At 39.2% G+C, this 23,771-nt stretch overlaps 1 protein-coding gene across 6 annotated transcripts in view; it reads left to right on the top strand.

Annotated features, from left to right (window-relative positions):
• The window catches only part of PLGRKT (plasminogen receptor with a C-terminal lysine), a 48,714-nt gene extending 42,973 nt beyond the window's left edge, over positions 1-5,741 (top strand). For 4 of the 6 annotated variants that reach the window (XM_082471130.1, XM_082471131.1, XM_082471132.1 and 1 more), the window contains 3 exons: positions 1,162-1,292; positions 1,865-1,974; positions 5,335-5,741. In XM_082471130.1, coding sequence (XP_082327256.1) covers positions 1,162-1,292; positions 1,865-1,974; positions 5,335-5,456 — 363 coding nt within the window. In that variant the 3' untranslated portion in view covers positions 5,457-5,741. Of the gene's footprint in view, positions 1-607; positions 804-1,161; positions 1,293-1,864; positions 1,975-5,334 lie in introns of those variants that run through there. The other 2 variants (XM_082471134.1, XM_082471136.1) reach the window with 2 other exon arrangements.
• The last annotated feature ends 18,030 nt before the right edge of the window (positions 5,742-23,771 follow it).

Below are 23,771 nucleotides of genomic sequence, written 5' to 3'. Positions count from 1 at the left end.
TCAATTATCAGCTACCTTCTATGACCCTCTCCAGGTTGACCTGGGAACCTTGCAGACTTTATCCACAACCCTTGGCAGCTGAGGGAGACTGGGGTGGCCTCTCTCAGGCCTTCTATAAGCCTAGATCTGCTCTGCAACCATTTCTGCTTTACTTTAGATGCCCCTTCCCAGAATTCTTGACAGGAGGCAGAACTACAAGTGCTCTCTGTCTGAGGATTCTCAAACTCGAAATCCATCACATCCCCTGGGGCTTCAACCCCCAGGAGGGGTCACGGAGCCAAGCCCCATCTTTTTTCATAAAATCTCATTCTCCTCTTCCAGTCCCTTCCCACAGGAGAAAGAAGGCATGGAAGGAAAATTAAGTCACATTATTACTCATTCCTCTCACACTATGGTTTATATGCTTGCTATCCTCTAGGCTTTGCTAATGATACACAGTGCCAAGATTTGAGAATTTAAAAAGAGCTCTTTTCTCTCTCAAGAATCTAACTCTTTCAAAATAATGGGCTTGGGCTTTCAGACTGTTGCTTCTCCTATGTATTTTCTAAAAATCCATTCAGAAATTCGGTCTCCTGTGTTCTGGGCTGTACCTGCTTTCTGTTCTAAGGCAGTGAAAGGCACTGACTAAAGTGGTGAAGGACTTGAGGCAACAAGAAAAATGTGGCAAAGAAAAATCTCTATTGATGTCTGAAAATAATACCCCTCTACCATCATATTATGATGCAATATGGACCCAATACTTCAAATGAATTTCAGTGTGGAGCTGGATGGTTTTGGAAGACAAAATGATTTCAGTGCAAATGGTAATTAAGGCCAATAAAGTGTTTCTGTATTTAAAGGCACATAGATATTTTTCTCACATTTCATATAGTAAGCTGAACATATATTTTGGGCTTGGATAAATGTTCCAGACTGCATGCATACAAGAGCTGAAGAAGAATATCATACTTATTCCATATATATTCCAGATTTCACTGCCAAGGTTACAGTTGGGGATAGCAGTCCAGAGGGACTTTAGTCAAAGTCTCTTGAGATTAAAAAAAGAAAAAACATGAGTTAAAGCTATTGAGGAAAGAAAATCCACTAGAAAAGCAAATTATTAACTCTGTGCTCGGATTCAAAAGATGAATAACCACACTTTGTCTTTTGTTTTGTCCTCAGCTGGAAAGGCAGCTAATGATGCAGAATGAAATGAGAGAAAGACAAATGGCTATGCAGATCGCTTGGTCTCGGGAATTCCTCAGATATTTTGGAACTTTTTTTGGCATTGCAGCCGTCTCTTTAACAGCTGGGTATATTTGCTACTTACTTTAAAATTTTCTTCTACTTCTTTTTGTCTCTGCCATGATCATATTATTAAGTTGGCCAAGATAGGACTTTGATCCAAATAGTACACGTATAGGCAAACAAAGTAACCCTGATAGCTTAGTCCTTGGCGGTAACTCTGTAGAACCAGGATAGTAATAGTTAATTCTTCCTTTAGTTTCTTAGATTTCTTCTGTACTTTTCTCCATTTTATAAGTAAGAGAGAGGACTGACTTTGCACCAAGACAGAAGGAAGTCTCTACAAATTCATCTCCACAGTCCCTAAGGGATAGATATCAATACTTAAATATTTTTAAAATGAGTAATCTGAGCCTCAACATCAAATAAAGATGAACAAATCATAGACCCTACCCAAGAACCGCAGAATCTGCTGAGGGATTATGGGTAAGCAAATCCTATTTCCATAGAAGAATTAAGTAACTTCTGAAATGGAGGATATTCTTCCCAAAAGCGGATAACTTTTTTCCTTTCATCAAGTACAGAGATATTTATTTACAGGTTATTCCTTGATATTCATTCTTTTTTGTTCTTGAATCAGAGCAATTAAAAAGAAGAAGCCTGCCTTCCTCTTCCCTATCGTTCCATTAGGCTTTGTCCTTACCTACCAGTATGACATGGGCTACGGGACCCTTATACAAAGAATGAAAGGTAAGTCTTTGATAAACCAGAGTCTCAATTTCTGATACATTTTCTGGTTCCAGGATCCACTCCTCACACCCCCTTGACTTATGAAAATTCTGACAAGACTCTCCCTGAGCTACCAATGACCGATATTTCTACCCCCTCTCACATAGTGGTATGCTGGAGTCACCTCATACCAGCTCACAAGAACCAACTGTCAAATGTTCAGGAATTTTGTAAGCTGGTTGTTAAATACAGTCATTATTAAAAATTAAATTACATAAACTAACACAACATTGTAAATCAGCTATACTCCAATAAAAATTTTTTTAATTAAATTATATAAACTTACAATTAAATAAATTACAGAAAATACATAATATTAAATTATATTTAAAACAATAATAAATAATCAGAACTTAGTTTCTAATTATTTTACAAATATCTGTACTCTTAAGTTATGTATATCTACTGTATCTGTATGGTGAAAATGCAGATACAATATATAGATATAATAAAATACAGATACAACTCTGACTTCAGTGACATCCCATTGGTATGTCAGCTTGAAGGTGGTCATGGTGGGAGTATTTACACCATGGAAATCTACAAATACCAAATCAAGGCTTGACTTACTATTTTGTTGATTGTCTAGATCAGGGGTTGACAAACTATGATCTGCAGGCTGGCCACCTATTTTTGAATATAGTTTTACTGGAACACAGACATACCCATTCATTTCTGCTTTTCCATTTCCATGACAGTGCTGAGTCACTGCAACAGATATGTAAGTCCCCACAAGCCTAAAATATTTACTATCTGGCCCTTTAAGAAAGTCTGCCAACCCGTGGTCTAGACTTAAGAAAATGATGAAGAAAATGTTAATAATGTGTATTAGTCTTAAAAGTGTGTTGTGTCCATATCCGTTATGTTGTGAATAGCATAAAAAAATTCAAGAAATGTCCTAATATTTGAAAACTGTTATCTGATTCAACAAAGTCCACAATATTCTCAAACAACTAAAGTTCCAACATATGTCACTGTTTCACTTTTGTCCTACTCATTAACGTAAATGAAAACACCAACCATCATTCATGTTGAAATTATACTTTCTCATCAACTGCTTAGGCGAGCTATGGATAAAAGAGTTCAGCAAAATCAATAAAAACATTCTTTGAGGATCAATTTGCTATATGGAATTTATGATAAAGGGTACTGTACATGTTATTATTATTTATAAATTGTATGCTACATATATTTCATATAAGTAAAATTTATAATAAACTTATGTACATAATAAACTTATGTACATTTGTTTTTGTTCTGGAAAGCTGGTTGTTAAATTTTCACCAGTACTGTGCTGCTCTCACTGAACTCTGGCTTTTATTGCCCTAGAAAATAGCCCTGCTGCCACAGATGCCATTCCTGTCCCAAGAAGACAGAGTTTCCCATTAGTCGAGGATATCCATGTCTTCCAAATTCCCACCACTACACACGTCTCATGAGGATCCCTATTTCCCTACTCCTCTAGCCTTCAACCCAGAGCATGCTGGAAACAGTGCTTTCCCAAGCCTTCATTTTTGCCATCCTGTTCTCTCCTGGGCTGTAGGCCCATCACTATCCCTGAGGCTCTGTGGGGACTGGTTTAGTATGGGAAAGGAGAAGGTGCAGGTATTGGGAGTAGGCAGTAGAACATTTCATTCACAAACTTAGGGAAATGGAGGGATGATATGTTCTTAAAAATTCCCATTTGAAAATAGAAGTACATTTTCCACAGAGAAACTATGTTAAAATGTCCTTTGGGGTCAGACATTATTGATATCATAGTTCAGCTATATTGTGGGCTAAACTGTTTTGTTGATGGCCTAGAAATTTATTTATAGCATATATTACTGTGGGAAAATGTATTCTGAGTTCTAAAACACTGATCTACAAGTTAACTTTTGGAGTATAATTCCATTTTAAGCTGGAAACTAACTGTACAAAACTGATTTACTTATGTTAAAACTCATTTCAATAACCTGCTCAGGTTCATGTTACTCATCTGCTTAAGAATTCATTAGTCTGAGCTCAACTATGTCTCACTGTTTATAAGAACATTAGAGTTCTCAGTCCCTCATAAAAGTTAGTATGTAGTATTAAGAAATCTCAACTCTATTATACAGCATTCACTTGAACGTATTACTAATGGAGAGCAAATTTATTTTCTAGGAATATTTTGATTGTATAATTGGGAAGTAATTTTATTACAGGTCCATCAGAGTCTATAGAATATAAAAATTTAACTTCCAAGGCATGTTGTGGAAATTTCCTGTTTAAAAAAAAACAACTTTAGAATCCACCAGGAAACTTACCATATTAAAAAGTTTAGTTTATAATATATAGCCCTGTTAACTAGAGATGACCCCAAGCTATATACTTCCTGTTTAACTGACTTTATTATCAGCCATTCTGTAAACACATACTAAGAATCTGCCATATGGAAGGCACTCTCCCATGGAAACATCTAGTCTGTCATCAATAGCCTGCCCGATTACATACAATTTTATAATGATTTTTACTTAGTATTTAAGACTGAGAAAAAAAAATGTTTGCAGATTGTTGGAATGCTGTGATAATTTGCAAATTGTAGCCTGCCCTGTTGGGTTTGGAGTATAAATTAATTGTGCGTTAAAAGAGGACTATTTCAAGAAAACAACTGCCTTTATTCCCAAGGAAAGTTTATGGAATGTCAACAATACATATTATAATTTTTCAAAATTTCGCTAGTCTTCAACAATAAAAGTTGGCAAATGTCACTGTGCCCAAGAAATTACTAGCTATTATTTAAGAGGAATTGTTTATAAAAATGTGTATATGTGTGTGGATGTATGTATCTATGGACTAAAGAACATTTAATATTATTTGAGGTATTTATAAGTAGTTTCAAGTCAAAGATTAGCTTTCCTGAAAAATTAGAGTTTTTTAGTAAACTTTATTTTCTTCTCACGTCACTTATGATATAATAAGAGGCAACAAGAAGAACTATATGGGGTTTCACCACCCTAAACCCCTCTTAACACAACCAATAGTTATCATCCTGACTTTCCTTCAAGGAAAAAAAATATTACTTGCTATTCTTTCTCTTCTACATTTTAAAATGCTGTCTTCTGTCAAATAAAGTCTCTGGCATCTGATTTATCTCATTATGGATCTTCAGGATTCATTATTGTGTTTCCTTTGGGAGGTCACTTCACCGGGGACAGTGGGTGAAATATTTAACTGTGAGATCTGGGGGCATGCCTCCACACAGTGTTACAGCATGTCACTGGAACACAACAAGTAGGTCTTCTCACAAAATGCTGATGACCCCTTTGTCACCTTGCACATTTCTGTACTTTATTTAAGGTGAAGCCGAGAACATACTGGAAACAGAAAAGAGTAAGTTGCAGCTGCCAAAAGGAATGATCACTTTTGAAAACCTTGAAAAAGCAAGAAGGGAACAGAGTAAATTCTTCATAGACAAATGAAATCATGTTTACCCACCAAATCTCAAAATACAGAATTGTTGACTTGAATCATGGCCTTTACAATTTTTTAAATGCTTGGGATTTTGATATAATGGTTTTTATTTTAAAATAATAAAATTTAAGATGAACTTTATTAAATTATTTTAAAATAAAATGTATAACATTCAACACAAAATCATGGAGGTACTCTAAATAACTTTCAGATTTCCTCTGTATGTGTGTGTATCACAAACATCTAGATGTAAAATTAATAAACTATATTATTTTGAATTTCTGGAAGCAAAAGTTCTGTTGTTCTCATTTCTCTGTTGCACACACTTGCGCCATCACATTAATCTCCCACAGATACTGCTTTTATTTGGATTTTTCAATTGTGTCCTGTCTCCACATGATAGAAAACAACTAATATTAATGATTAACATGTATATTGCACTTGCTATGGCCACTGTCTGATTGTTTTGCATATATTCTTGTAATTATCCCAACAATCCCATGAGGCAGGCATCATTTTTTTTAATAAATTTATTTTATTTATTTTTTTATTTTTAGCTGCATTGGGTCTTCATTGCTGTGCACGGACTTTCTCTAGTTGCGGCGAGCAGGGGCTACTCTTCGTTGCGGTGCATGGGCTTCTCATTGCAGTGGCTTCTCTTGTTGCAGAGCACGGGCTCTAGGCGCGCAGGCTTCAGTAGTTGTGGCAGGCGGGCTCAGTAGTTTTGGCTTGCGGGCTCTAGAGCACAGGCTCAGTAGTTGTCGTGTACGGGCTTAGTTGCTCTGCGGCATGTGGGATCTTCCTGGACCCGTGACCCCTGCATTGGCGGATTCTTAACCACTGCACCACCAGGGAAGCCCCCATCATTTTTATAGATGTGGAAACTGTGGCATAAAGAGATTGAATTGCTTGCCTAAGGTCATACACAGACAGAACTGGGACATAACCCTAAATGGTTTGGCTCCAGTGTCTATACTCTAAAAGGTCTTGAAAAAGTTATGCCTTAATGCATTCTTGACATGAAAAGACAATTGTGAAAGACAAAAGGTAAAAACATTCAAATAATGACTTGGCACAGTTTCTAGAGAGGTGGGAAGGAGGGGAAGGTTAATTAGGATGTCCACCTTTTTATTTCCACTCACCAGGAAACCTATACTCATAAAATAATCCTATTTATATCCATTCCTACAGTTGCAAACCCTACATACACTAATTCCAAAGATATTTATTAATACCTGCTATGTGTCAGCCACTGTTGTAGGCACTGGGGCTACATGAGTGAATGCATAGACAAGGTTGCTATATCCTAGGCAGAGAAATATGTTCTAGTGAGGAGTGGGAGAGCTGGGGAGAGAACAAATAAACATGAAGATAAACAAGTTCATTTCTGATGGAGACAAATGCAAACCGAATAATAAAAGAATGATTAGAAGAATACTGGGGGAGGCTACTTTAGATCTGGGACAGTAAGGACTGCCTCTCTGCAGAGGTGACATTTGAGCTAAGACTTGAATGAGGCAGTCCTGTGAAGAGCACATATGGGGATAGGGAAGGGATCTCTAGGCAAAGGGGAGAGCCAGAGGAAATGCTCTGAGACTTGGCATAGAAGGCCAAGAATAGAAAGAATAGAAAGAAGGCCAGAGAGAATAGTGGAAGATGAAATCTGAAGAGGGGAAACAATTATGAATGTAATGGCCACTACCCTCAAGCATAGCAAGATATGGTTTTGAAACAATTATAGCTGTAGAGAACTTGGGCCAGATCTTGAAGGATCCACTGAATTTCTCCAGGAAGATAAGGAAGTGAAGAGGAATGGCATCTTGGGCAGAAGAAGACTGATTAAAGGCACGTCCATGTGTGCCAAGTCCGGGGATCGGCTGCTGGTTGCTCAGTTTGCCTGGAGCAAGAGGTTCCTTACATGGGGTACTTTTTAAGAAGTGAGCCTGGAGGCACAGCTCAACTCCTGAAGGACATTGGGTGTAACACTCTATAGTTTGTACTCTATCTTCAGGGTAATGGGCATGAAAGAATCTGAATTGGGATTGGGATTAGTCAATTGCAGGGGGAAGATCCCAGCGCCCAATCAATTGCTGCAATGGTCCACCTGAGCATTCACCAGGGCCCAAATTTGGCTATGGCGTGGCTTTGGGGATGGATTCAGGAAAATGAATAATAACAGGACTAGGAAACCAGTTTGAGGTTTTAGAGGGAGAAGGTGATTTCCTTTCATTTAATCCACATGGATTATCTGGGGCCCCTGGAGAACATGGGAAAGAAGTGATTGGGAGGCACACTGGTAGTCTACTGGATATCTAATATCTAGCATTGGTTTGTAGACCATGTCAGAATCTGGAATTGTAAGTCTTTCTTTCCCCTTAAATTCAATCATGCTGTCCAAATATTCCTGACATAGTCTAGCCAGGGCTCACCAAAAGTGGGTTTGAGTCCCCTGCAAGGGTTGACTGGCTAAATAACTTACATGGGATTTGTGTTGCTGTGAAACATATCCAGGCCCTGAGCCCCCTCTGAACCACCAGGCCATTCATTTGTCTTGGCTTCTTGGCATTGACCCTGAGTTAATTAATAATTGTTACTGAATAGAGCCTCTGCTAAACACACGCACATACTCACACTTTTGTTTGCTCCCAATTGTGTGGTGAGGCAAAAATCAAAGCAGAGCTATTAACTAATGGCTTTGCAACTCGACTATATTAAAATATATCCCAATTGTCTTTGGTATTACTGATTATCCAAAGCTTTCCCCCTAATTTATTATTTACAGTATCGTTTAATTGAAAAGACAAACATTTATGCCCTGATTCTTGAGCTATTTCTTAGTCATTTATGTTAATTAATACTTGCATTAATAATAAGCCCTGATTAACAACTAGACATCTGACATTTCCAAATACTGAACCTGATAGGGTCTTTGTTCAACTAGCTTATAACCACAAATTTTTGTGATATTACAAGAAGAATGAGGAAATTATTCTGAGAAAGTGTATAAGGAGAAGGATGAGAAACTATTGTATGATTATGAGCAAAGATTTAGAGATTAAAATAATGGTAGCCTCATCCAATGTCTTTGTCAGTGATTAGGAACAAAGTTGGGGGGAAAAATCTCATCTTCAGTCCATGTGGCTATCCATTTCTCCCCAAACATTGTTGGTTCAACTAAAACAACACAGAGACTCTCTTAGTGTATGCGGAGGTTAAGTCATAGTTTAAAGGAAATAAATACGGGTCCAGAAATTCTCTACAGCAGAATGACCCTTCTTGGAAATCACTTTACAATAGTAAATAATATTGTAATAGTAAAAATGTAATTTATGACATCACAGGACCTAAGTGTTTTGAATGTTTTAGATTCATATTTAAATGAGACAACTGGGGACTAAAATTACAAATAAATAAAGTTTATATGGTGTTCCACCCAATTCAGTTTGTGTTTGGGGGTAATGTTGAATGGTCCTCGATGGCGTAGTACTTAACTGCACTTTGTAAAGATTATCGCAGTGTCCCAAATCTACTCAAAACAGTTTTAATGACAAATACTGAAATTATTGTCAAGATGTTAAAGAGGGAGGGAAGACCTTTAGAAATGGTCTAGTCTAAGCCCCTTTTTTTACTGTTGAGAAAATGGAGGCCCTTAGTGATTTACCTAAAGTTTCACATCTGGTAATGGTACTTTGTACTAGAACTTTGGTGTTTGGTATCACCGGCAGGATTTTTTCCAATGCAACATGCTGCCTGACTCTAAGAGGACAATGACAAAGTCAAAATCAAAAATAATTTTTAAAAACTACCACATATGCTCAGTCTCAGAGCCTTAGAAGGTGTCCCAAAGTGAAGTTAAAAGGGCATGAGCTAGGGCTTCCCTGGTGGTGCAGCGGTTGAGAATTCGCCTGCCAATGCAGGGGACACGGGTTCGAGCCCTGGTCTGGGAAGATCCCACATGCCGCGGAGCAACTGGGCCCGTGAGCCACAACGACTGAGCCTGCGTGTCTGGAGTCTGTGCTCCGCAACAAGAGAGGCCGCAATAGTGAGAGGTCCGCGCACCGCGATGAAGAGTGGCCCCTGCTCGCCGCAACTAGAGAAAGCCCTCGCATAGAAACGAAGACCCAACACAGCCAAAAGTAAATAAATAAATTTATAAAAAAAAAAAAAAAAAGGGGCATGAGTTAGAAGAGGAGGGGGAGGAATCAGACTCAGATTGCAAAAATAATCTACAACAATGTAATGGGAATATGAGCAATATGAAATTGAAAACATTTTTATAGACTTCAACAATTTTAATATTCACATGTTCAAATGGGGTATTTTAGAGACCCTTGCCAGAACCTATTCTGCTCCAGTATTCTGGGAAAGGAACAAACTCTTACTGAGAAAATATATTTTTTTAATATTAAATTTTTTGAGAAAATATTTTTAAATAAAGCCTGTAACTCAGGCGATGTGGTTTCTCTTGGCCTTCGAGTGTGTCTGTTTTGCATGAGGGTTGGAAATGTTTCCTTAGGTTTGGCCTTGTGGATGCCTACAGGAGATTTCAGGAATACCCTGCATACTACCCACTGCCAATTTGCAGAAAGTTGTTTCTAACATTCAGGGCTAACTATTTAGCATCTCTGCTGATTTTTCTACAGTAACTTTGTGTCAGTCTTGGAGTTTATGAAGGTTGGAGCAGTACTTGGGCTACAGGTGCACCAGGAAGCCCAGAATGGCCAGGGGCAGAGAAGGGGAAGTGAGAAAGGCCTAGAAAATAAGAAGAGGACCAAGGAAGTGTAGTCTCATGAAGGAATAGAGCTGGAATTTTACATCAAATGCCTTTCACAGTAAACAGCTCAAGAATGGCTGCCAGGGTTCAGTTACTAGCTTGTTTGGGGGAGCTGAGCCCCCCCCAGGGACCAAAGTCACCCATGGGATCCCCTCACAGGCCAGTTTATTTTGCTGTGCTAACTTGTTCCTCTGGCTACTTGGATGACAGTAAGAACTGTGCCTGGGGCAGCACAAATTCATCATGACCACAGATAAAAGCAAATGGAAATCTGTACCCCACTGATAACAACTCAGTAGTATTGCTGAGTCTGAGGTTTGGATGACATTTTTGGTATACAATTTCTTAATCCACAAGTGTCACAGGGTTGAATGATGCAATGCTAACCTCAGTTTACCTGGTTTTTTTTGGAGGACTTCATCTATGATCAGTGGCACTTTGTGGGTGTTTTCTGCCCTGCCTGGACATAAGGGACAGACAGACCCTGAACCCAAGTTGGTTTTGGCATTTCATTTGGTATTAGGAGAACAGAGTTAAGAATGTGTCCAAATGAAGTTAAGTCCCATGGAAGACTGGCAATCAGAGATCTATCATAGCTTGAAGGTTTCAAAAAACTGTAAGGACTCAGCTGTTGAATGTATGAGAAAGTCAACAGACTAGAGATATTAGTAGACACTGAAATGTGATAAGGGAAGTCTGTGAAAAGCTGTCAGGATGTCAGGATAATATGGTTGGGCTTTGAGGAATATAGGTAACCATTTTTCCTTCTCTTCCCACCATCCCTACACCATTAAAGTACTGCTGATGAAGATCTGACTTGAGTAGAAGGTAGCACCAACTCTATCCACCAAGGCGATTTTGTAAAAGAGAGTGAGACAGAGACAGAGTGAGCGCTAGGAACCCAATATGGATTCTGAGATACTTGACAATTTTACATCTTCCTAAAATAACAGAGAGAAAAACTGGCCTCTGGAATGCTTTTCTTTTCATCTTCAAAGAACTAAAATTTTTGAAAAGAATCCAACTAATGCTACCTATTTCAAACTAGCAATAATAAAAAGATACCTGGGGTTTGAATACAGTTTGTGCCTATGGATAGTTACTTCTCTGAATTCAATAGCCATGGAAAACATAGGGTGTTGGACTGACCTTCCAGCCAGTTTCCTTGTCTGAACTGCAGACTTAGGACAAGCCCGCTACCTCTGAAACAGCCTGAAAGTCTAACTAGGCAGGCAAAGGAGGTTCTGTTCAGCTTCTGACTTTCATAAGTTCTTTTCAGCAATTCAAGCAGAGACATCAACTTCCTACTAGAACAGGAGAATTTTAGGAAAAGGAAAAATTCAAACAGGCTCATGGGTCATAGTTAAAAGGCATTCTGTTCTCCTTCCCATTTTCTTTTCCTCAAAGATGCTCACTTTCATCTCTTTTAGCTGTCTCAGTGTAGGTTCTCCTTGAAGCGAATTTTGCAATAATGACTTGATCAAGGCATTTATTTGGGAGATGCTCATAGAAACACTTGTGGGGAATTGGGGAAGAAAAGGAAGCCAGTAAATGAAGTCTGACCCAGGAAATTACCTCTGTGGGCAACTGGAGCTTAATCCTGCTGGGGAACTCTGAGAAATGGTTTAGAACACACCCTCCCCTCAGGCCAGAGTTATCCCACCCAAGAAGTGAAAGAGCTGGGGTATTTATAACCCACTCTTGAGTTAATTGGTGGAGGGCAGTTCCTGGTGTGTTATTTCTCCAGCACATATGATCCCAGGCAAAGTGGGATCTAGAGGCCAGAGAAAACCATAAGACAAGAGTGCAGGTGGGGGGACCTTTAAGATGGCAGAGGAGTAAGACATGGAGATCACCTTCCTCCCCATAAATACATCAAAAATGCATCTACATGTGGAACAACTCCTACAGAACACCTACTGTACACTGGCAGAAGACCTCAGACTTCCCAAAAGGCAAGAAAATTCCCACGTACCTGGGTAGGGCAAAAGAAAAAAGGAAAAACAGAAACAAAAGAATAGGGACGGGACCTGCACCTCTGGGAGGGAGCTGTGAAGAAGGAAAAGTTTCCACACATTAGGGCCCCTTCACTGGTGGAGATGGGGTGTGGAAAGGGGGGGAAGCTTCAGAGCCATGGAGAAGAGTGCAGCAACAGGGGTGCAGAGGGCAAAGCAGAGAGATTCCTGCAGAGAATTGGTGCCGACCAGCACTCACCAGCCTGAGAGGCTTGTCTGCTCACCCGCTGGGCCCAGTAGGGGCTGGCAGCTGAGGCTCGGGCTTTGGAGGTCAGATCCCAGGGAGAGGACTGGGGTTGGCTGCGTGAACACAGCCTGAAGGGGTCTAGTGAGCCACAGCTCACTAGAGGGAGGGAGTCCAGGGAAAAGTCTGGAGCTGCCTAAGAGGCAAGAGACCATTGTATTGGGGTGCAGGAGGAGAGAGGATTCGTTCCCCATCTGCGCACAGAAGGTAGAGCACTGCCTAAACGAGCTCCAGAGATGGGTGTGAGCCACGGCTATCATCTCGGACACCAGAGACGGGCATGAAATGCTAACACTGCTGCTGCAGCCACCAAGAATCCTGTGTGCAAGCACAGGTCACTATCCACACCTCCCCCACCCCCCCGGGAGCCTGCCATCGCCAGGGTCCTGTGATTCAGGGACAACTTCCCTGGGAGAACACACAGCGCACCTCAGTCTGTTGCAACATCACGCTGGCCTCTGCTGCTGCAGGCTCGCCCTGCATTCCAATTATAACTACCATACCCCACCCTCCCCCTGGTCTGAGTGAGTCAGAGCCCCCTAATCAGCCGCTGCTTTAACCCCCTCATGTCTGGGCGGGAACAGATGCCTGAGGGCAACCTACACGCAGAGGTGGGGCCAAAACCAAAGCTGAACCCCAGGAGCTGTGCGAACAAAGAAGAGAAAGGGAAATCTCTCCCAGCAGCCTCAGGAGCAGCGGATTAAATCCCCACAATCAACTTGATGTACCCTGCATCTGTGGAATACCTGAATAGACAACGAATCATCCCAAAATTGAGTCAGGGGATTTTGGGAGCAACTGTAGACTTGGGGTTTGCTGTATGCGACTAATTTGCTTTTGATTTTTATGGTTATCTTAGTATAGTTTTTAGCACTTGTTATCATTGGTGAATTTGTTTATTGGTTTTCTTGCTCCCTTCTTTTCTGAAAAAATTATTATTACTTTTTTATTTTAATAATTTAAATTTATTTATTTATTTATAATTTATTTTTCTTTCTTTTTTCTCCCTTGTCTTCTGAGCCATGTGGCTGACAGGGTCTTGGTGCTCAGGTGTCAGGCCTGAGCTACTGAGGTGGGAGAGCCGAGTTCAGGACATTGGACGACAAGAGACCTCCCGGCACCACATAATATCATTCGATGAGAGCTCTCCCAGAGATCTCCATCTCAACGCTAAGACCCAGATCCACTCAACGGCCAGCAAGCTCCAGTGCTGGACGCCCCATGCCAAACAACTAGCAAGAGAGGAACACAACACCACCCATGAGAAGAGAGGCTGCCTAAAATCATACTAAGTTCACAGACACCCCCAAACACACCACCAGACTTGGCCCTGCCCAGCAGAAAGACAATATTCAGCCCCACCCACCAGAACACAGGCACCAGTCCCCTCCACCAGGAAGCCTATACAACCCAATGAACCAACCTTACCCACTGGGGACAGACAGCATAAACAATGGGAACTATGAACCAGCAGCCTGCGATAAGGAGACCCCAAACACAGTAAGTTAAAAATGAAGAGGAAATAGGCAGTCTACCTGAAAAAGAATTCAGAGTAATGATAGTAAAGATGATCCAAAATCTTGGAAATAGAACGGAGAAAACAGAAGAAACGTTTAACAAGGACCTAGAAGAACTAAAGAGCAAACAAACAATGATCAACAACACAATAAGTGAAATTAAAACTCTCTAGAAGGACTCAATAGCAGAATAACGGAGGCAGAAGAATGGATAAGAGACCTGGAAGATAAAATAGTGGAAATAATTACCACAGAGTAGAATAAAGAAAAAACAATGAAAAGAATTGAGGACAGTCTCAGAGACCTCTGGGAAAACATTAAACGCAGCAACATTGGAATTATAGGGGTCCCAGAAGAAGAAGAGAAAAAGAAAGGGCTGAGAAAATATTTGAAGAGATTATAGTTGAAAACTTCCCTAACATGGGAAAGGAAATAGTCAAGTCCAGGAAGTGCACAGAGTCCCATACAGGATAAATCCAAGGAGAAACATGCCAAGACACATATTAATCAAACTATCAAAAATTAAATACAAAGAAAAATCATTAAAAGCAGCAATGGAAAAGTAATAAATATCATACAAGGGAATCCCCATAAGGTTAACAGCTGATCTTTCAGCAGAAACTCTGCAAGCCTGAAGGGAGTGGCAGACATATTTAAAGTGATGAAAAGAAAAAACCTACAACCAAGATTACCCAGCAAGGGGCTTCCCTGGTGGCGCAGTGGTTGAGAATCTGCCTGCCAATGCAGGGGACACGGGTTCGAGCCCTGGTCTGGGAAGATCCCACATGCCGCGGAGCAACTGGGCCCGTGAGCCACAATTACTGAGCCTGCGCGTCTGGAGCCTGTGCTCCACAACAAGAGAGGCCGCGATAATGAGAGGCCCGCGCACCGCGATGAAGAGTGGCTCCCACTTGCCACAACTAGAGAAAGCCCTCGCACAGAAACGAAGACCCAACACAGCCATAAATAAATAAATAATTAAAAAAAAAAAAAAAAAAAGATTACCCAGCAAGGATCTCATTCAGATTTGATGGAGAAATTAAAACCTTTACAGACAAGCAAAAGTTAAGAGAATTCAGCACCACCAAACCAGCTTTACAACAAATGCTAAAGGAACTTCTCTAGGCAGGAAACAAAAGAGAAGGAAAAGACCTACAATAACAAACCCAAAACAATTAAGAAAATGGTAATAGGAACATACATATCCATAATTACCTTAAATGTAAATGGATTAAATGCTCCAACCAAAAGACAAAGACTGGCTGAAGGGATACAAAAACAAGACCCATGTATATGCTGCCTACAAGAGACCCACTTCAGACCTAGGGACACATACAGACTGAAAGTGAGGGGATGGAAAAAGATAGTCCATGCAAATGGAAATCAAAAGAAAGCTGGAGTAGCAATTCTCATATAGACAAAACAGACTTTAAAATAAAGACTATTACAAGACACAAAGAAGGACACTACAGAATGATCAGGGGATCAATCCAAGAAGAAGATATAACAATTGTAAACATTTATGCATCCAATATAGGAGCACCTCAATACATAAGGCAAATGCTAACAGCCATAAAAGGGGAAATGGACAGTAACAGAATCATACTGGGGACTTTAACACCCTACTTTCACCAATGGACAGATCATCCAAAATGAAAATAAATAAGGAAACACAAGCTTTAAATGACACATTAAACAAGATGGACTAATTGATATTTATAGGACATTCCATCCAAAAACAACAGAATACACTTTCTTCTCAAGTGCTCCTGGAACATTCTCCAGGGTAGATCATATCTTGGGGCACAAATCAAGCCTTGCTAAATTTAATAAAATTGAAAGCATATCAAGTATCTTTTCCGACCACAACTCTATGAGACTAGATATCAATTACAGGAAAAAAAAAACTGTAAAAAATGCAAACACATGGTGGCTAAACAATATGCTACTAAATAACCAAGAGATCACCAAGAAATCAAAGAGGAAATCAAAAAATACCTAGAAACAAATGACAATGAAAACACAACGACGCAAAACCTATGGGATGCAGCAAAAGCAGTTTTAAGAGGGAAGTTTACAGCAATACAATCCTACCTCAAGAAACAAGAAACATCTCAAATAACAACCTAACCTTACACCTAAAGCAATTAGAGAAAGAAGAACCAAAAAAACCCAAGTTAGCAAAAGGAAAGAAAGTATAAAGATCAGATGAGAAATAAATGAAAAAGAAATGAAGGAAACAATAGGAAAGATCAATAAAACTAAAAGCTGCTTCTCTGAGAAGATAAACAAAATTGATAAGCCATTAGCCAGGCTCATCAAGAAACAAAGGGAGAAGACTCAAAGCAACAGAATTAGAAATGAAAAAGAAGAAGTAACAACTGACACTGCAGAAATACAAAAGATCATGAGAGATTACTACAAGCAACTATATGCCAATAAAATGGACAACCTGGAAGAAATGGACAAATTCTTAGAAAAGCACAACCTTCTGAGACTGAACCAGGAAGAAATAGAAAATATAAACTGACCAATCACAAGCAGTGAAATTGAAACTATTTGGTTTTTTTTTTGATTTTTTGGCCACGCCACGCATCATGTGGGGTTTTGGTTCTCTGCCCAGGGATCGAGCCCGTGCCCTCTGCATTGGAAGCGTGGATTCTTGGCCACTGGTCTGCCAGGGAAGTGCCAAGACTTCTTCATGAATGTTTACAGCAGATTTATTTGTGACAGACAAAATCTGAAAACAAACCAAATGTCCCTCAACAGGTGAGTGGATAAACAAATTACGGTATACCCATACAATGAAATACCACTCAACAATAAAAATGAGTGAACTATTGATGCACACAACTTCAAAATAATTAGGCCAGACAGTGAAATAAGCCAGACAAAATAGTACCTACCATATGAATCCATTTATATAAATTCTAGAAAATTCATAAAATCTATAATGACAGAAAGTAGATTAGTGGTTACATAGGAACAGGGAAGGGGCAAGGCAGGGAAGGGCAGGTGTAAGGATTACCAAGGGAACAAGGAAACTTTGGGAGATGATGAATATTATCTTGATTGTGGTTGTCATTTCATGGGTATATACATATGTCAAAACTTATCAAATTATACACTTTAAATATTTACATTGATTGTATGATAATTATACCTCAGTAAAGCTGTCAGAACCATAAAAAAAAAAAAAAATCTTCCAACAAACAAAAGCCCAGGACCAGATGGCTTCACAGGCGAATTCTATCAAACATTTAGAGAAGAGCTAACACCTATCCTTCTCAAACTCTTCCAAAATATAGCAGAGGGAGGAACACTCCCAAACTCATTCTACGAGGCCACCATCACCCTGATACCAAAACCAGACAAAGATGTCACAAAGAAAGAAAACTACAGGCCAATATCACTGATGAACATAGATGCAAAAATCCTCAACAAAATACTAGCAAACAGAATGCAACAGCACATTAAAAGGATCATACACCATGATCAAGTGGGATTTATCCCAGGAATGCAAGGATTCTTCAATATACGCAAATCAATCAATGTGATACACCATATTAACAAATTGAAGGACAAAAACCATATGACCATCTCAACAGATACAGAAAAAGTTTTTGACAAAATTCAACACCCATTTATGATAAAAACCCTCCAGAAAGTAGGCACAGAGGGAACTTACCTCAACATAATAAAGGCCATATATGACAAACCCACAGCCAACATCGTCCTCAATGGTGAAAAACTGAAACCATTTCTTCCAAGATCAGGAACAAGACAAGGTTGTCCACTCTCACCACTATTATTCAACACAGTTGTGGAAGTTTTAGCCACAGCAATCAGAGAAGAAAAAGAAATAAAAGGAATCCAAGTCGGAAAAGCAGAAGTAAAGCTGTCACTGTTTGCAGATGACATGATAGTATACATAGAGAATCCTAAAGATACTACCAGAAAACTACTAGAGCTAATCAATGAATTTGGTAAAGTAGCAGGATACAAAATTAATGCACAGAAATCTCTTGTATTTCTATACACTGATGATGAAAAATCTGAAAGAGAAATTAAGGAAACACTCCCATTTACCATTGCAACAAAAAGAATAAAATACCTAGGAATAAACCTACCTAAGGAGACAAAACACCTGTATGCAGAAAACTATAGGACACTGATGAAAGAAATTAAAGATGATACAAACAGATGGAGAGATATACCATGTTCTTGGATCGGAAGAATCAACATTGTGAAAATGACTATACTACCCAAAGCAATCTACAGATTCAATGCAATCCCTATCAAACTATCAATGGCATTTTTCACAGAACTAGAACAAAAAAATTCACAATGTGAATAGCCAAAGCAATCTTGAGAAAGAAAAATGGAGCTGGAGGAATCAGGCTCCCTGACTTCAGACTCTACTACAAAGCTACAGTAATCAAGACAGTATGGTACTGGCACAAAAACAGAAATATAGATCAATGGAACAAGATAGAAAGCCCAGAGATAAACCCATGCACATATGGTCACCTTATCTTTGATAAAGGAGGCAAGAATGTACAATGGAGAAAAGACAGCCTCTTCAATAAGTGGTGCTGGGAAAACTGGACAGCTATATGTAAAAGAATGAAATTAGAACATTCCCTAACACCATACACAAAAATAAACTCAAAATGGATTAAAAACCTAAATGTAAGGCCAGACACTATAAAACTCTTAGAGGAAAACATAGGCAGAACACTCTATGACATAAATCACAGCAAGATCCTTTTAGACCCACCTCCTAGAGAAATGGAAATAAAAACAAAAATAAATAAATGGGACCTAATGAAACTTAAAAGCTTTTGCACAGCAAAGGAAACCATAAACAAGAAGAAAAGACAACCCCTCAGAATGGGAGAAAATATTTGCAAATGAAACAACCAACAAAGGATTAATCTCCAAAATATACAAATAGCTCATGCAGCTCAATAAAAAAACCAAGCAACCTAATCAAAAAACGGGCAGAAGACCTAAATAGACATTTGTCCAAAGATATACAGATTCTCAAAAAACCCATGAAAGGATGCTCAACATCACTAATCATTAGAGAAATGCAAATCAAAACTACAGTGAGATATCACCTCACACCAGTCAGAATGGCCATCATCAAAAAATCTACAAACAATAAATGCTGGAGAGGGTGTGGAGAAAAGGGAACCCTCTTGCACTACTGGTGGGAATGTAAATTGATACAGCCACTGTGGAGAACAGTATGGAGATTCCTTAAAAAACTAAAAATAGAACTGCTGTATGACCCAGCAATCCACTACTGGGCATATACCCTGAGAAAACCATAATTCAAAAAGAGTCATGTACCACAATGTTCATCGCAGCCCTATTTACAATAGCCAGGACATGGAAGCAACCTAAGTGTCCATCGACAGATGAATGGATAAAGGAGATGTGGCAAATATATACAATGGAATATTACTCAGCCATAAAAGGAAACAATACTGAGTTATTTGTAGTGAGGTGGATGGACCTAGAGTCTGTCTAACAGAGTGAAGTAAGTCAGAAAGAGAAAAACAAATACCGTACGCTAACACATATATATGGAATCTAAAAAAAAAAAAAAAAAAGTGGTTCTGAAGAACCTAGGGGTAGGACAGGAATAAAGATGCAGACATAGAGAATGGACTTGAGGACACGGGGAGGGGGAAGGGTAAGCTGGGACGAAGTGAGAGAGTAGCATGGACATGTATATACTCCCAGATGTAAAATAGATAGCTAGTGGGAAGCAGCCGCATAGCACAGGGAGATCAGCTTGGTGCTTTGTGACCACCTAGAGGGGTTGGATAGGGAGGGTGGGAGGGAGATGCAAGAGGGAGGGGATATGGGGATATATGTATACATATAGCTGATTCACTTTGTTATACAGCAGAAACTAACACAACATTGTAAAGCAATTATACTCCAATAAAGATGTTAAAAGAAAAAAGAGTGCAGGTGCTAGAAGTTGAAAGTCAGATCCAGTCAAACTGAAATGGTAAGGGCCAATGGGAAGTAGTTGAAAGCACTCAAATTTTATTTATTTATTTATCTATCTATCTATCTATTTATTTATAAAATCTTTTTCACACACACACACTGTATTTTATTTTTACAAGAGATAAATAAACTGACACCAAGCATTGTAAATGGATGACCACAACAAAAGCAACAATGATTGCAATTACCAAACACGAAACAGACTCATACTATGTCATAATATTTATAAAATTTTTATTGGAGTAAAGTTGCTTTACAATATTGTGTTAGTTTATACTATACAGCAAAGTGAATCAGCTATGTGTATATATATATCCCCTCTTTTTTGGTTTTCCTTCTCATTTAGGTTACCACAGAGCATTGAGTAGAGTTCCCTGTGTTATACAGTAGGTTCTCATTAGTTATCTATTTTATACATAGTATCAGTAGTGTATATATGTCAATCCCAATCTCTCAATTCATCCCACCTCCCTTTCCCCCTTGGTATCCATATGTTTGTTCTCTACGTCTGTATCTCTATTTCTGCTTTGTAAATAAGATCGTCTACACCAATTTTTTCAGATTCCATGTATATGCATTAATATACGATATTTGTTTTTCTCTTTCTGACTTATTTCACTCTGTATGACACACTCTAGGTCCATCAATGTCTCTACAAATGACTCAATTTCGTTCCTTTCTATGGCTGTGTAATATTCCATTGTATATATGTACCACAACTTCTTTATCCATTTCTTTGTTGGACATTTAGGTTGCTTCCATGTCCTGGCTATTGTAAATAGTGCTGCAATGAACATTGGGGTGCATCTGTCTTTTTGAATTATGGTTTTCTCTGGTTATATGCCCAGTAGTGGGATTGCTGGGTCATATGATAGTTCTATTTTTAGTTTTTTAAGGTATCTCCATACTGTTCTCCATAGTGGCTGTATCAATGTACATTCCCACCAACAGTGTAGGAGGGTTCCCTTTTCTCCACACCCTCTCCAGCATTTATTGTTTGTAGATTTTTTGATGATGGCCATTTTGACAGATGTGAGGTGATACCTCATTGTAGTTCTGATTTGCATTTCTCTAGTAATTAGTGATGTTAAGCATCTTTTCATGTGTTAGTTGGCCATCTGTATGTCTTCTTTGGAGAAACATCTATTTAGGTCTTCCACCCATTTTTTGATTGGGTTTTTTGTTTTTCTGATATTGAGCTGCATGAGCTATTTGTATATTTTGGAGATTAATCCTCTGTTGGTTGTTTCGTTTGCAAATATTTTCTCCCATTCTGAGGGTTGTCTTTTCGTCTTGTTTATGGTTTCCTTTGGTGGAAAGCACTCATATTTTAGTTACTGACTGTGTTACTTTGTGTAACTTTACCTCTTTAAGTAACATTCCAGTGTAGTTACTTCTTTTTTTAAAAATGCTTTAATTTATTTTTTAATATTTATTTATTTATTTTGGCTGTGACAAGTCTTAGTTGCGGCATGTGGACTTCTTAGTTGCAGCATGCGGACTCTTTAGTTGTGGCATGCGAATTCTTAGTTGCAGCACGCATGCGGGATCTAGTTCCCCGACCAGGGATCGAAGCCGGGCCCCCTGCATTGGGAGCACAGAGTCTTACCCACTGGACCACCAGGGAAGTCCCTGTAGTTACTTCTTAATGTTTCAAAATATATTTTTGATATTATTTCTTGACATACTATTTAGATGATGAAGAAGTTGCTCTCTTAGCTTTCCCACCACATCACCTCCACCACAACTGCCACACACTTGCATCCTTCCCATTCCCCCATCCTTCAAGTACTGGTAGATAATCATTTTAGTTAGATAAATATTCAGTGTTCCCATTATAATGATGATGAAAACACTTTTCACAGCTGTGCCATGGAATAAAGTATAATTACTTTTCCTTTCTTGCTCAGCTTCCTGCTTTCTCTGGAATTAGTCTTGTTGCTGTTTTGTGTGCTTAATGTTCTATGCATTTATCACTTCTTTAACCTCAAACTCTTTGTTGGTTTCTAAATCTCCTCCCAAGACATTCATTCAAATCAGTTATTCAATCAATATGTTCTTGAAGAAATTTGGAGACTTCTGACATGCTCTCACCTGGACTGTTTTCCCTCTACATCTGGTACTCAGCTCTCATCCTGGGTTCTCCTTTCACCACCATGGTGGAGGTTATCCCTGTGTTGGGCCTTTTGCTTCCTACATTCTGTGTTGTGCTCCCTCATTTGCTGGAACTTATCCTCCTATAGCTTCGTGAGAAAAAGTGAATGGAAGAAAAATGTTGAGACCTTACATACCTAAAAGTAACTTTATTCTCTTCTGACACTTGATTGATAGTTTGGTTGGGTACAAAATTTCTGGTTATTAATTTTCCATCAGGATTTCTAAGATATTACCTCATTTTCTTCTCACATTTCTCAGCCTGCTTCAGTGTCAGCACGCTTGCCAGGAAGCCCTCCTACACAGATCCCCCTCCTTACCCTGCTTGAGCTCTAGCCACTCACTCTGGCCACCCATCACACAGACAGATGTTTCCCTCATCCCACTCACATGCTGACACACTAGCCTGCCCCACTGTGCAGAAGCCCTCCTTAACCAACTCAGACCCGGAGGTGGTCTCAAGGGACCACCTTCCCTTTCTCTTTGACCCCAGTGTGAATGCCCTCCTCACTATTCTCAGGTTCCAACAACCACCTCTGAGCCACCACAGCCTTTCCCAACCCCTACCAGCATGGACACATCCTTTGTTCTGCCCTTCCTAAAGGCTTTAGCATGGAATTATTCAGAAAGAAAAGGGAAGAGGAAGAGTAAAATAATTGAATTTTAACATTTGTCACCTAATATATATATTTCAGAATTTTTGAAACAAAATTACTTTAAAATTATATGTTAATGGTATTGATTTTACAGGCCAGATCCTTTTATTGAGAAGTCAGATATAGAGGTTTTCCCTAAAGAGTACTCAAGCTAACTGGAGAAAAGTACTCCAGTGAATTGTTCTAGCAATGCCAGAGAGAAGAGAGCTGGATTTCAAGGGCAAAGCAACCAAGGAACCCCCTCCTCAACAAAAGAGGACTGAGTCTTGAGCCATTGACCAGATTCTGTATGGGATACAAATACTCTCAGGAAGCGTGTTGGCCCTTGAAATATTTGAATATCCAGTACTCTGGCAATTAATTGAGAATTCAAGTCTAAACACTAGCCTTAAAGCAACATATTTTAGAACTCACTAAAATATGCTATTATACTCAAAATGCCCAATCATTAGCCTCATAAATTTATTAAATGCATCACCATTTCAGCATTTGTAATTACTTGAATAATTCTAATAGTGTATATCAGTGTAAAATTTTAATAGTGTAAATGAAACAATTCTGTTGCTTTAATCCAGGACTTTTCAACCTCAGCACATTTGGGGCCAGATAATTCTTTGGCGGGGTGGGGGGGGTGGGGGGGTGCTGTCCTGTGCATTGTACTATGTTTAGCACCATTCCTGGGCTCTGCCCACAAGATGTCAATAGCAACCCCCCTCTATCCCAGTTGGATAATCAAAGATGCCTCCAAATCATCCCTAGGTGAGAACCACTGCTTTGAATTTATACTTTAATCATTTAGACTCCTTTCTATTTTTGTTCAAAATGTATCTTTTTTCCCAAAAGTGATGAACAACCATTGCTTTTTAGCTTCCCAGCTACACAAAATTAACAGATGATTATTGAAAGATTGCTATGGATGGCAGCAACATAAAA

The sequence above is a fragment of the Balaenoptera physalus genome, assembly GCF_965194825.1.
Source record: "Balaenoptera physalus genome assembly, chromosome: 7".
Taxonomy (NCBI): Eukaryota; Metazoa; Chordata; class Mammalia; order Artiodactyla; family Balaenopteridae; genus Balaenoptera; species Balaenoptera physalus.
This window is presented reverse-complemented; position numbering and strand designations above follow the sequence as displayed.